We start from the raw sequence: 15,433 nt of genomic DNA, 5'->3' as shown, positions 1-15,433 counted from the left end.
TGATTGGGTCTTCTGTCACCTCCAAGCAGCCTTGAGACCAGTCCCTTCAGCTCCTACTCCAACAGCCATGGCAGTTCTTTATGTCTCTGCTGTAGCAGCTGAGGGGAAAAAGCATCGACTGGATTCCTCCAGTGTGAGATTAATCGTCCTCCTGGATTTCCAACCAGCCTCTTCCAGCCTGGGTAAAGCCTTGGCATTAATAGCTGGAATTCCTCTGACCACTCTCTGTCTTAATTAGCAAGTGGAAAACTTGCAGGGCTGTGCCAGGAAAAAGAAGCCCTTGAGATCAAAGCGGGCTCTAATTCACATTTCTGTTTCCTCGTTCAAAGGAGCCTGTTGGTAAAACAAGCATCGTGTTTGAAGGGGATGGAAGGATGCAATCCATCACCTGCAAAAGGTGAGTGCTGTGTCCCGAGTGAAGCAATCCATCTCAACAGGGGTAACAGCAAGGGAGAGCGAGGCATGACTTTGTCAGTACAGCCACAATGGCAATTTCAGGCTCCTTACAAAATACATCCTTTCCTCAGATCCTCCTGTAAAAGTACCCGTAGGATAAACAGAACATTCAGGATCTTCCACTAAATTGTAAGCACATGAAACTAAATTGCAAGTGGCTCAACAGAAAGTATCAAATTATTCCACTGTATCCTCAAAGGAATGGGAGAAAACATGTCTGTTTTGCAAATGGAATTGACTTGTGAAAGTGAGACCCCCCAAACAGAGTCACCTGCAAGTACTCCCAGTGCTGGATTCATCCAGGTGCAGAGCAAAGGGCTGAAGTGAAGGAAATGAGAGTCTCCTTGGTGAAGGGCTTACTGCTTACAAACACAAATCTGGAAATGGAGGCCTCCAAACCAGCATTTAGAATCATAGAATGATTTGGCTTGGAAAGGAACTGAAAACCATCCAGTTCCAACCCCTGCATGGGCAGGCACACCTTCCACTAGAGCAGCTTGCTCCAAGCCCCATCCAACCTGACCTTGAACACTGCCAGGGATGGGGCAGCCACAGCTTCTCTGGGCCTCACCACGAGAGTGAAGAATTTCTTCCTTATAGGCAACCTAAACTGAACTTCTCCAGGCTGACCCACCATTTCCCAAGAGCCCTCTGAATTCCTCTTTACAAAATCACCTTCTACTTGCAAGAAATTTGATGCTTTCGAACAGACACCCATCATATGATCAACCCCCCAGAGAGCTGTGCTACATCCAGGGGGAGGAATCACTGCTATGTCAGTCATAGGCAGAGCTGGAGCCATGCAGCCTTCCATGGTCCTCATCATCAGCTTGGGCTCCTCTGCTCGAAAAGGAAACATGAGATAACCTCCAGCTACAGTGCATGATTACCTGCAGAAGCATGGAGCTGAAGTTGTCCCTTTTGGCACTAACCTCTTCACTTACACTGAGTTAGGACTATATTCTGTAATGCACCCATATGATTTGAATGCTCAACCACCTTCCTGGTGTTCCTTCACGATCAATATGACTTCACTTATGACTCCAAGTGGCTTAATAACAACAACCTAGACAAAAAGTCACTTCTTCAAGCAGCAACTGTTTATTATTGGGAAAAACATTAGGACTTTTTTTCTTCTTACATATACTTGATCTGAATAAAAATAATTTATAACTTTTTAATTTCTTTTTATATTACACAAAAATAACTCGCTACGAGGACTGTGGATTTTGGAAGCAGGAAAACGTAGACAGAACTGTTTAGCTGCTGAGATGTAGTACTTGGATTTTTCTTACTTCAAATAGAGAAACAATCACAAGTGTCATTCCAGTGAAGAAAATGAATCCACCTATAAAATATCTTTACGTTTGGGAATGGTACATAGTTACACTACAAAATATTCATGATATAGTGTGTGAGTTCTAATGTATTACCTAAAATATATAACTTCTCAGACTTTACAAGGTCAAATATTTCAGACCATATTCCAGTGGAAAAACACTACAAACCTATTACGATCCTTTAAAAGTTCTTGTTGACTTAACTCTTTATTTCCTTTTGAGGAATTTTAAGATAAGACTTCAAGCAATAAAATACTGCATACAAACTAGCTTGCAGAACTTTATTCACACTAACGTGGACAACTGCTGTTCAAAAGGATGAAGCACCTTTAGTACCAGCGATAAAGCATCACTGCTGCAGTAGCTGATGAAGAAGCAGGTTTTGTGCACAGAATGGTATGATTTTCACGACATTCCTACAAATCTGATAAAAATTACTGTATATTCAGTAATAAGAAAACTAGTGGGAATTAAAATACGCTTAGAGCTGTATTACAAGATAGAGATTCTATTAATTAATCCAATTCATATCATCTGACAAAGACTCCCAATAAAATACTGATTTCTTGTTCTTTTTTCTTTTTAAAACACATGCAACCTACTGCAATTTCCATTCCCTGGCTTACCTGGTCTCTCTTCAGTTGAATGTGAATATAGCTCATCTTTTCATTAAGCTCTAGGTAACGAACACCATTCAGCATCACCTGAATGGATTCTAATATAAAAAGAGCCCCAAAAAGCAAAAATAAGCAGCAATTAGCACGTCAAGGTCTTGCTTTAGAACACAAGCTCTTATCTGCAGGAATACTCAGGGTAAAATTGAGATGGAATTTGTGTAGGTAGTTATTTGCACTGAGTACCCCATTAAACTGAATGTAGCTGTCCCAGTTGTGGCTGTCTGATGGCTTGATGGAAAACCACTTTTCACCAAGAACAAGATAAAAACCCTATTAAAGCAACCATCAAAACCATTCTCTGAGTCTCAGCCTCAGGGGGTCAGCTCTCTTTAAAAGAAACACTTGAAATGCTGGCTGGTGCTGCAGCTTGACAAACAACCCCATGCGCCATCGAAAGCGACAGTGTCAAGCCCTTTAAACACAAACATTTCATTTCAGTGTATTCTGGGGGAGTTTTGTTTTGTTCTTGGCTTTTTTTAGGTCTGGAACTGTCGGCTGTTCCCAGCACCATCTCAGAGCCCGGAACGTTTCATTCCTTCCTCCTTCCTCCTGCTTCTGTCCTTTTCCACTTGGCAGATCCTAACCACCACACCCCCTGCTCCTTGCCACACAGCAGCCGCTGGTATCACCTTCCCACTTGCCTTCTCTGCTATCCGCATCGCCAGTGGGATTCACAGCCTTGGCATGTAGTTTCTGTATTAACATGTATTTTCTTTTCCAGAGGAATCCCTTATTTTGCAGCTATAGCTGTGTAAAAAATACTGCTCTTTTAAATAACCAGTGGGCAGTGACACAGTTTAGAAACCCAAGGAGGCATTTCTACCTGACTGCAATAGCTGTAAGATCAGGTAAAATTCGGGACCTAAACTATGCCACTTGTCTTCCTTTCTAAATTAAGAATTATTTTTAGTTTTACTACTGTGAACTACAGATTTTTCTGGAAGTTGTTATGGATAATTTATATTTTACTTCTCTAAATATATTACTCATTTGTTTAATTCATTCAGGAATCTACCGAACTGCCAACCAACTACAGTCATCCAAAAATAGTTTCTGTCTATGGAAGGGGCTTAATCATTAAGCCACACTTTCCTGCAAAGCTTCAGTACTTTTGATTGGTAAAAAGCATTTCTCATTGAAATAACACTGAAGTGGAGCCCAAGCCCTCCTCCATATATACGACTGTTAAGTTAATTAACTTCTCAGGACAAAAAGCTGATCACATTCAATGACAAGATACACTGTCGTGTTCAAGACAACTCCAGTGGTAGCTCTGGTGGTACAACAGTGTATCTTGGGTCAAGCTTAGGTGTGAAATCCTTGAAGTACTTAGATGCTTCGGTACCAAATACATCTAAAGCTTTCCTGTTCATGACAGCAAACCTAGAAAAGAAGAGATATGAAGGCAGGAATGGATTATTCATTTAATTATGAAAAAGAGTAGAATTATTGTTGAAATGATTTCATTTCATGGAACACCACCCAAATCTTATTAAACAGGCCTGTACTGTTTAGAGATTGCAAGTTTTCCTTTCAGGCAATAAAGATGAAAAAGAAACCACATGTGACTTATCTGTTTAGTAGTGCTTTGTGTAGATGTACTTTATAGAACACACTTGTGACAAAGGGGAGAGTCTTATTCTACTTTTGACTCCACAAAGAAGTCAAACAAAACACTACTGTTCTTTCTTGTGCCAGCAGAACAAACTCTGGCCGTGCTTGCACGTGTCTAGGTAAAAATTTTATGGGTGTTACAACCTATTTCCATTTCATTTCATGTTCAAAACTGTAGAGTGAAAGACCTATGGAATGTTAAAAGAAATCACCTCTATGGAGTGTCAAAATTACTATTACAGAAGTTTGCTTCAGATAAAAGAAATAAGCAGAAAATAATTTCTTTTCCCTTCTCTGTTTCAATCAAAGCAATTTTAGGATTAGGAAAAGAGGGAAAAATGCAGCCAAAATTGGACATCTGCACTGATGTCACCCCTGTACCATGCCTGTATGGCCTCAAAGGTTGCCTGCAGGCTGCCTCCAAGCATCCCAAAAGGTGCCTACGATGTCTAGCAGTGTACTCAGTCACCCTCTGTCCAGCTAAGAGTGTCCTGTGCCGCAGGGAGTGTAGGTTCAACATGTTCCAGGGACGGGGATCTGATTTCACTTCTGTTTTTATAGTCTGGAGAGCCCACTGTCATGACAGACCTTGTATAATTACCTTGTATAATCCCATTCCTAACCTGATCTACACTGTCATTTGGACACCTTGTTCCTGATGTTTGCACTGATGCCTTACACATTCAGAGTAATAGTGTACACTTCACTAAATTGTATGTTTAGAAATCAGTTCCAGCAAAACCTATTTTAAAGAGTCAGCATCTTAGATCCCTGCAGCAAATAAGAGGAAAAATATGCAGTAAGATATTAAAGGGTAAATTTATGGTTATAGTAAGTGGAAATTTTTCATTAGTTTTCCAAGGAAAAAAGATTCCTTTCTGAATTTAAATAAATGGCCTATAAAAAAGCCCTAATGAATCTTCAAAGTATTCTTAGGAAATACTCTGACATTTCTAGTAATGCTTTTAAACATTACTACTAATACCATGTTGGCAACCACTGCATATACTACGTGATTTCTTTAGCCTGTATAGTTGCTTATTGAATTCCTCATTTTCCACTGAAATCTGAAAGCATTCCACCCTCCAAGTGAACTAAAAGATAAAAAAGGCTTCAAGTAAAACCCTCGTCTGCTAAATAGTCTTAACTAGATTTAAGTCTTTGCTCCTGTCATTAGACTAAACCCAGCAATGTCACTTCAGCAGCAAAGAACTTCCAGCAGACTGGAAACCAGCTGAAAACCAAAGTAAATACCCAGGAAATTAGCCCATATGTACTACTACAGCTCTGCTGTTGACAGCGAATGACATGGAAAGCTAAGTGTGATCAATGATGTGCTTGGACAAGCGTAATATACCCCTGACTACATACCTGCCCTTTGTTAGTCGTAGAAGAAACTTCCAGTATGAAGGTCTCAGGTTCTGAACTTCCATGACAGCCTGCAAGGAGAGAACTGTGTCAGAGCCTGCTGAGTGCCAGGGAAAAGCTTCAGCTGCTACAGAACATTGCCAAACCCAGTGAAAGGATAGTTATGGATATATATGGATATGTATTACATGAAATATAAATATTTAATTTTTAAAACATTATCTCCTAATTCATGGTCTGAAAGCAGCTGTGATCACCTGCCAATGGCCAGAATTACCACCAGACAAGCAGCTCACAGCTGAATGCAACACTCTCCATGCCCACCACCAGCATACCGATAGTCCCACAAGACTGCCTTTCAAGAGTGGTGGCAGATAACTTAGATCTCATTGCAGAGAAAGCAGCAATAATCCTTATTATTCCTACACACACAATTTTGCACTTGTGGATGCCAAATTTACCTACTATTTTATGCCACTCTGCATTTTGTGATCTTCCATTTCTTTATAATTCATGTTACGTATTTAAATAATGATATATAACCAAAATCTTTGTCTTCTATTTCATTACTTTTCCAGGTCACTTATGAATATAGTGAGTAACAAATGTCTCAGCACAGATTCCTTTGCTAATTTCCCCTTCCTTCCTTCCTCCCTCCTAAACCTAGCAATTTACTTCTATTCTTGGAGTCTTTTTCCAATCAGTTATTAAGTAATGAAAAATCCTTTCCTCTTTTCTCATACGAACATTATTTCTGTTAGCCTGATATAGTCCTTGCCAATAGTTATTTTGGAGATCTCAATGCTGCAGATCTTTAGGCACATCCCAAGCATTAAAATACCAGTTCTCTTTGATATTAGAATGAGAGATATTCCCTTTGGGAGCAATGAGGAGGAGTGGCACTACACTGTTAAGCACAGAAGACTGTTTTAGGGTCATTTTATACTATACTGAGGGGTACAAAAAATACATATAGTTATGGAGGTCCAGAAAACATGCAGTGGGATGTTTCAGCAGCAGGTCTAGAAATGGAGAGATGTAGTACAATAGAAGAGTAATTTGGGTACCACTGAAAAGGAATTTTCCAGCTGATGTGGCTGATAAGTGCACTGAAGCTGAAGGTACGTAACTGACTTGGGAAGTGCAAACGATAACTACAGCTTGTCTTGAACATCAAACTTCAGATTTTCTTACTAACTTTGGCAGATTTTTTCAATTCGGCAACTTCAAGTTGGCTTCAAGTGAAAACTTCCACTTTATTAAAAACTTTTATGGGTATTAAAACGTTTACGGGTATTAAAGTATTACAATATACTATTTGTCTCCTTGACAAACTGTCCTTTCATATGCTTATGAAAGTCCATGCATTTACGTTCATCCTCTAGGTCAATGCATTTGAAGATCCTTTTCAAAGAATTCAGTGCTTTCTATAATGTATTCAGCTACAAGCATACTAGAAATATGAGTCCTAGAAATTATCTTCCCACAATGACACTCAAAAGCAGGAGCCCTGATTCACAGCATCTTGCTGGAAGCACTGTAACCCTGTGCTCCTCATTTCATTCAGCATTTGACATAAAGAACATCATACTTACTGCCTGAAAGCATATCGATGTGGAAATGGCATAGATGATGCTATCTGCATGAGGAAAATAAGGAACCTTCCCTGCTTCAATGCCTTTGAAGTATATAGTCTATAAAAACAAACAAAAAATGCTGAATGAAGCAAAATAAAGCTAAAGTAGCTTTTTAGCTCTTATTTATTTTACCTTTTCAAAAAAACATGTCAACATTACTACCCTGCTCTCCTATATTTTTGTATATGTCCAGAAATGTGACATTGATGGAGATGGCTTACAGAAGTTACCCAAGATCAATAAAGTGAGAGGCTATTAATGCACAGAACAGGACCTAGCAACAGCTTTGGGTGTTAAAAAGGCTAGTACGGACCTCAGAGATAAAAAAAGGGAAAGTTTGCGGTGTGGAATTCTTCATTTTAAACAAGCAAAAGAACAATGCAGTAACTATCCCAACAAAGTGAATATTCACTGTTCTTAAACAGCTTGAAATCACATACTTTACTTTCTGAGAAAACATGTAAAGTTTATTTTCCTGAGCACAGCTTGACCTTCCAAAGCAGCACACGCCTCTTCGGTCAGTTACCCTTGGCTTGCGTAAGATGATAAAAGAAAGAAAGAACACACAGCACTTTTCTTATTTCACTGCAGCCACAATGTCTCAAAGTCCAGAGAAAACCATCAGCAATATAAGATAATATTGGGGTTTTTTTACAACTGGTGTTCTAAAAATCAATATGGATAACTCAGATTTGCTTTTATATAACATGTGAACTACCTTCAGAGCTTGGCCTAGGATTACAAGAAGCAAGAATAAACAGAGGATATCTTCCCTTTTTATGTTTAATTTTATGCTTCACAACAATAAATGTTCCTTCTTTTTGTATTCTTTGAAATGAATTCTGCTCTGGTAGTGGAGGTGGATAAATAACACTAGGACTCAAGGCCCTCGAGGTCTGCTTTGCGATTTAGAGATGATGCTTAACAGGAGAAGGTTCCCAACTTATTCCAGTGGTGCTGTTGGGGAAATAACCATGACTAAGTCCTGATTTTGTGGAAAAAGCACAGTAAGACATCAGAAACTGGTTAGCAAAGTTTCATCAGCGAATCCAAACTCTACAAACTTCTTCCCTGCGCTTCTCATTTGAACAAGTTCATAGTCATAATTCAAGCCTGAAAAACAGTAATGAGAACGAAGTTCATTGCAAAGCTGGGAATTCAATCAGTTGAAGTAAACCGACAAACAGCCCCAGCTATAGACTAAAACCTAAGCTATTTTGAGTTATCTCAGACTGTTGAATGCCAAAATTAGGGAACAAAGGCAGGAAGTGAAGCTGTAGCTTTTGGCAATAAATCTGCAATTAAGGACTAGGTCTGATTTATGTTTCTGGCAGAATTCTTGGAACTTCCAGATTTAAAAAGTCTGAAAAAGCTACAAAGCAAAGAGCTATCAGGAGATTAAAAAAATTCATGGAGAACACACATGGAGACCAGTGGATAAAGGACTTTTAAAATGAGTCACAGAAAAGAAAGTAAGAAAGAAATGAGACCACAGAAAGGCACTGCTCTTGGCACACATGCACTGAAACACACCACTGCCACACAGCTTTGTATTATACTGGAATCATTCAACAAAGCCTGTGCAGGTCATTTTCTTTTTCTGCCTTGAAAAGATAGATGAAATAAAGAGCTCTGTTACAAAGGTAGTATCTTACCTCTACTAATTTGGATGCCAGATACATTGAGATAGTAGTACTCTTGTAAAACATCATGGAAATTCCTGCTAGACACCCTGCAACAATTAGAAAACAAAAGGATTGTTAAGACTGTGATTTACATTGCAGTATGTTAGCTCAGGAGACACTGCACAAGATTGTTTTCTGTAGCTACAACAAAGTTCAGTGATCAACCTGTTCTGTCCATCAAAATATGGATTTTGCTATTAAAACAGAAGTTCTGAAACCCTGAAACAAAGCTGTAGTTCAGGGCTTAAATTTCCTCTCTCATCCCACAAAGAGAGACCCTTGAGGTTCCAATATGTGACAGATGCATAAACAGCAAGGAAGGGCCAGCACTACACACAGATCTCATGGCAAAGGGTCCTTCTTTGTACCTGGTGGAGCCCATCCTTTCAAATGGGTCTTCTGTCACATATGGAAGAGTCAGTATTTGAAACTCACATCTCTACAGTTGGAAAATAAAGGACAAGTTTACATTTGTATAAAGTCCTTGAAGCTGACCATAAAACCCACACCATTTGACTGAATTTGCCTTACAATTTTAATTGAAACCCTTTATTTGAAGCTATCTGAAACATGACATAATCTTGACGTACACAGCCCTATTTTCATCATAGGAGTCAGAACAGTGATGAGAGAACAGACAAGAGGCAAAGTGCCAACAGAGGCAATATACACTTCTTTTCATGGACTCACCAGCTACAAGTGCATGAAGCTCATCATCTAGGTTTCGTACCCAACGCAGGAAGCAACTAGTACCCTGTAGGTGAATGGAGAGCGGGATTAGTCCTAGTTATTTCTCTTTCATAAGGCATAGTCTAGAGACACTCCTCTATAGGCTAGTAATATAACCCACAGTATGAATTGTGTAATGTGAGAATGTTCAAAATCAGACAGCAGATCAATCCAATTTGAATACCAATCTAATTCCAATGCTAATCTTGGATTCACATCATCTTTATTTGCTGTAGTTGTCTAGACTTTCCCATGAAAAAGTCTGTTTTCAACTGTACTGCAAACATCTCAAGGTTTTTCCATATATCTAACATATACTGGAACTAGGAAAACATACTACCCTAAAAAGTTAGACCTGCATATGGCTAAAAGACACCATGATACTCCTAATAACCTGTTTGTTGACACAGACAACAATACCCAATTGTTCAGGCCAGAACAGATGTAATTGTGGTTGAGGCTATATTAAAATGTATTTCATTTGGATGACTGCAGGTTACCAAATGATCTGGATCACTCCACATATGCCTTATCCTCTGCATTGTTTTGTTCAACTGCTTTGGAAAGCCATCCTTTGTCTCCAAATTTTACCACTGGTAAATTTCTGTTAACGGTTCAGATCCACCTAGTAAAGCTCAATCCAGTGCTGATGGCACCAAGAGAACATTATATAGTTCAGTATGACAGTCCAATGATGTCTACTTTGAGATAGCATGTAATACTATAGTAATGGTGTCTACTTTGAGATACCTTGATACTTCGTGTCAGCCTTTTAATCCATCTAATGTGTGCTCTTCATGGAATCAAAGCATGATTTATGTTGGAAGGGACCTCTGGAGATCATCTGCTCCAGCCTGAAGCAGATCTCATTAGAACAGGTATCTCAGGAACCTGTCCAGTTGAGTTCTGAGCACCTCCAAGTATAGAGACTACACAGCCTCACTGGGCAACCTGTTCCAGTATTTGGCCACCTTCACAAGAAAATGTATTTATTGTCTTGTATTTCTTCGCAATCTCCTGCATTTCAGCTCCTATACTCTCCTTTACTTGCTATAAGTGAAGGTCAGAGCACACCACCCTTGTGAAATGAGTATCTATAGAACTAAACTGCACTTTGCAACTGAAGCTTTTAAAAGATATCAAAATTATTTCAGCTTCCACAATAATACAGAATTATCTTAACTTTACAGAGCCAGTAAAGTGGCAGCTGAAAAACAACATGTGTGATTAAGACTATAAAAGTGCAAAAGCCACTTCAGCACTGCACTATTTAATATATTCTCCCTCAGGGTGTGTGCTTTGCCACATTCTCTTTTGGCATAAATAAACATCATCTAATTAATCCCAACAATGCTGTGTGAATGCCCATCGGTTTGCAATCTGTCATTTTATAATGGTGTAGAAGGGTACATTTCCAAGTGGTAAGTGCAATGTCTCCTCAGCTGCATGTGATATATGTTCTGCAATCTCCTGCTATTTAGTGTCAAGCTAGAATTCCAGATATTTGAGCCAAAAACAATCTGCAAATGGCTTCTCTGTGGCAACACTGCTGCTACTGCTCAATTCACTTTCTCTGAAGTACACCTTAACTCCTGATCTTGATACCATGCTGCACAATCCATCTGGTTTATTTAGAAATGATAGCAAGAGCACACAGAATAGAAGAGTAGTTTTCTATTTATGATTTGATCACTGCAATACTATAGAATTTGTTGCTGTAGAGCAAACACTACCAGTAGTATTCAGCGGCTACACTTAGCTCTCTGTGACATTCTGAGAAGTGAAATACAACCCATGGTATTTGTCATTTCTGTATGTTTTAAGCTTACTTTGTATATACTGACGAAAGATCCCAGAAAAGCTCCGAGCTGGAAGTTTTCCTTGTTGTAGAAGAGTGAAAGTAGCCGGGATGGTTGTGTAAACAGATGCCGGAAGGTGGATGGAATCCGAAGGCAACACTGGATCAGGTAACCAATGCTAAACATCCTAATGAAGCCCTAGAGAAAAGAAAGAAAGATTCTGTGGTAAGAAACCACAAATTCAGGAAAAGGAAAAGCAGAAACATCTACAGAAGTACATTTTTGACTTCAAGCAGTTTAAAGCCCAACTCTGCAGACACAGTGTAAAATGCAGCCCCATCTTCAAACTCAAGATTAGGGTTTTTTTTCCCCCGATTCCCCTGTAAAATAGCAAAGGTAATAAAATCACAGTCAACTGACTCTCCTTTAATTTCTGTGAATATCTGAAAGGCCTCAAGGGACAAATTCTTATTTCTCTTCTGCCTCTAAAATTCTGTCCTTTGAAACAATCCTGATGACTTCATTTCCAGACTACTGACCAGCTTTTAACCACAACGGGTACACAGAGGAAAGTAATGTGGTGGAAAAAAAGAGCACTTCTACACTCAGATGCCTGCAGAAAGCACCAAAGGAGGGAAAAGTCCACAAAAATAACTTTCAGAAAGTGTGAGAATTAGAAAGTGACCTTGGTGGCTTGGCATGTGCTCATGGACTTTCCCTCAACCGAACTGGAGGCTGAGTGATGCCTGCAGCAAGAGAAAGGGTGAAACAGAAAGGGAAATTACATGCAGAGCTACTGAGAAAGAATAATGTGGTTCCAATGAATTTTTCTTACTGCTGCACCTTGGACACAGATCTGTTCTTTTTACACCGTGTCACAAAACCACACTGACTTTTTCTTTCCAAATTCTTCTCCCCAGTTTCTTACAACTTCCTCCAAAGCTTCCTATCATTATTCTTACCCCATGGCTGAACTCCTCAAATCATTCTGAATTAAATCTGTTCTTTGGAGAATGTTTTATGTGAAAACTATGTACACTCTCCATTAGCAAGTAAAGCAGGCACGCAAGCTCATGATTTTCTGAAGATACTCAGGGACACTGAAACAATTCCAGATATTAGAGAAAAGATTTGGAGCAGCCCTGCGGAGAAGGACTTGGGGGTGCTGGTTGATGAGAAAATGAACATGAGCCAGCTTCAGTGTGCGCTTGCAGCCCAGAAAGCCAACCGTATCCTGGGCTGCATGAAAAGGAACGTGACCAGCAGGTCAAAGGAGGCGATCCTGCCCCTCTACTCTGCTCTTGTGAGACCTCACTTGGAGTATTGGGTGCAGTTCTGGTGTCCTGTTGGAACAAGTCCAGAGGAGGCCACGAGAATGATCAGGGGACTGGAGCACCTCCTTTATGAAGATAGGCTGAGAAAGTTGGGGCTGTTCAGCCTGGAGAAGAGAAGGCTGCGTGGAGACCTCATAGCAGCTTTCCAGTATCTGAAGGAGGGCTACAAGGATGCTGGAGAGGGACTCTTCATTAGGGACTGTAGTTATAGGACAAGGGGCAATGGGTTAAAACGTAAACAGGAGAAGTTTAGATTGGATATAAGGAGGAAATTCTTTCCTGTTAGGGTGGTGAGGCACTGGAATGGGTTGCCCAGGGAGGTTGTGAATGCTCCATCCCTGACAGTGTTCAAGGCCAGGTTGGACGAGGCCTTGGGTGATATGGTTTAGAGCGAGGTGTCCCTGCCCATGGCAGGGGGTTGGAACTTGATGATCTTAAGGTCCTTTCCAACCCTAACTGTTCTATGATTCTATGATATAGCTGGCAAAGGGTTTGATTGAGCAACCTTTCAAACTCAGACACTCAGAAGTATTTTTGCCTCCTACAGAACTTTATAATGCACCATGGAGTTCATAAAATTGTATTGTGGTTAAACATCCAGTAATAACATCTTCTTGAAGCAGTTACTCTCCCTGCTAGTCAAGCAAAGGTTTATGAGAATCCAATGAAAGAAAACATGTTGTGTCATTGAATAATCCAGTAGCTATGAATAAAGAAGTTCCACTTCTCAAAAGAGCTGAACTGAAGGACTGAGGTTTAGTTTTGATGTGCACCAAACAGCAAGAAATAGCACACAACATCTTTCTATGTAGCTCATTACATCAAACAGGTGAATCTGTAGCACACAGGTGTTTGTTTCAGAGCCACAGAAAGTATTAAATCTTATAATTAACACCAAATATTGTAACTTTTATCTTCCATAACAAGATTTCAAGTAATAACAGAGGCAGAAAACAGTACAGTATACATAGGACACTAATAAACGTAAGTGAGGGAAGAAAACTCTGCTAAGAGCTCTTTCACCACAAAGACTTTTGAGCTGGGACTCAGCTCAGCCAGAAGCAGCAGCCTGGTGAAACCACATCTGCAAAACTCATTAAACAAACCTTCTGTTTTTTGAGACAGTCAAGATCTTGGCAATAACTCGAATTCAGAAAAGCACATGTGTGCACATGAACAGAGCTCAGTAACGTACCAAACCTCAGTTAACCTGATGTAATGTGTTAGGAATTAGTTAAGATACCTAAAATGTGTTCAGGCTGTACAGTAGCTCATGTTTCTTCAAGAGACTAGAATAATCACAAAATAATCTCATTTATTTTTTATCATCCTGGTCATTAGGTGAGCTCTGAGGGTTATATGGTGCCATCTGCAGCATCAGCAGAACAAATGGACAACTGGGCTACTACTGTTGGCTGATGTCTCCTTATTGTAATCAAGTGGAATCCAAAAGAGGAAAAATATCTTCTGACTGCTTCTAGTGGCTCTTTTCAGACATTTACAAACCTAAAGCACTTTAGGTATTTAAAATGTGAAAGGAAGTCTATAAAATCAGGTGGTAACATCACTAAATGTTACTTAATACCTATAATGAATTCTGTCAACTACCTAACATGCATTTAAATGTGAAGCAGGAGGAAAAGGGCAAGAAATGGCAATTAAAGCTCAGATGTGATAATGAGAAGATGAGATGCTCAACGGTACAGAAAAATATAGCATGGAGGGGAAATTTTGGCAGTGAGCAGCTCATCAGATCATTATTAGATTGGAAAGTTCCCGTACAGATATGGAATTACAAAAACATGCTAGAGTCATGTCAGCTGACAGTTACTACTGGTCGACTCCAGGAACGGCCATAGAGAGAGCTGAAAATGCTTTTAAGGATTTTGGATCTTTAAGAATCCAAATACAAAAGAAATTTTTTTATCTTATAATTTCAAAACAAGTCTCCAAAAAGTCAGGAAATTCAAAGATCTGGCTGCCACCTCAGTAATATTTCTCTGATTATGTTATTGTAGTCAAGAATAATTTACACTCAAATGCTATACAAGACTGGGCCAAGAATGAAGTATAGTTTAAAAGCACAACTGGTTTATCTAACGAGAGAACAGCCTTATAAAAACGTCTTTTTTTTAGACTTAGTTCAGTTCTATCATCTTTTGGGTTTTCTTTTCCCCTTATCCCCTTCCAAGGGTATGAGATATGTTGTAAAAATGATGCTGAATAAACAACCAAAGAAGACAGGGACTCCTGAACATCCCCCTTTTTTTCCTCCTTTTCATCACTGACACATCTCCCCACTCAGTTAAGAAAGGACACAGAGAGTAGTGTGGGGCTGGTCTACTGTAATTTGAAGAACTCACAACCTGAAATCAGATTTGTGTCTCTCAACTAGAGTAATTTAACAAGACTGGTTCCTATTTCTCAGTCACCCTTCAGTTTTATACACGTTTCTAATTCATTATATTCCATACTGATCAGATCATCTCTCTCTTTACTCATACACACAACTATTCTTCCAGCAGATCATGACAGTTTTCCATGGAGAAGTGGCATCAGTTCCATTGGTAGCTGAACAAAAATCCTTGTTTATTCTAACTGCACTGGTAAAATAATACAGTGTGACAAGAGATTTGAGAGTTACAGAGATCTGACTGCTGAGCATGCAGCACAATGCATAAGGATTTTGTGTGAGTGTAATAAGAATCTCCGCAAGCAAGCCTGGACTAACAGTAGTTAAGAGCTAATTACTGTAAAATATGCCTAAGTAATGAAAGACAGCACTTTATGTAAA

At 39.4% G+C, this 15,433-nt stretch overlaps 1 protein-coding gene across 1 annotated transcript in view; it reads right to left on the bottom strand.

The window, feature by feature from the left end:
- Positions 1-1,534: 1,534 nt before the first annotated feature.
- TMEM135 (transmembrane protein 135) overlaps positions 1,535-15,433 on the bottom strand; it is a 164,863-nt gene continuing 150,964 nt past the window's right edge. The window contains exons 10-15 of the mRNA XM_061343739.1: positions 11,336-11,503; positions 9,468-9,531; positions 8,748-8,824; positions 7,051-7,149; positions 5,459-5,526; positions 1,535-3,856 (exon numbers count right to left, since the gene is read on the bottom strand). Coding sequence (XP_061199723.1) covers positions 3,724-3,856; positions 5,459-5,526; positions 7,051-7,149; positions 8,748-8,824; positions 9,468-9,531; positions 11,336-11,503 — 609 coding nt within the window. The 3' untranslated portion in view covers positions 1,535-3,723. The remainder of the gene's footprint in view (positions 3,857-5,458; positions 5,527-7,050; positions 7,150-8,747; positions 8,825-9,467; positions 9,532-11,335; positions 11,504-15,433) is intronic.

The sequence above is a fragment of the Neopsephotus bourkii genome, unplaced genomic scaffold, assembly GCF_033783945.1.
Source record: "Neopsephotus bourkii isolate Nb327-2 ecotype Australia unplaced genomic scaffold, CSIRO-AGI_Nbou_v1 NB_1825, whole genome shotgun sequence".
Lineage (NCBI taxonomy): Eukaryota > Metazoa > Chordata > Aves > Psittaciformes > Psittacidae > Neopsephotus > Neopsephotus bourkii.
The sequence above is the reverse complement of the archived record's forward strand: the minus strand, read 5'-3'. Positions and strand labels throughout refer to the sequence as shown.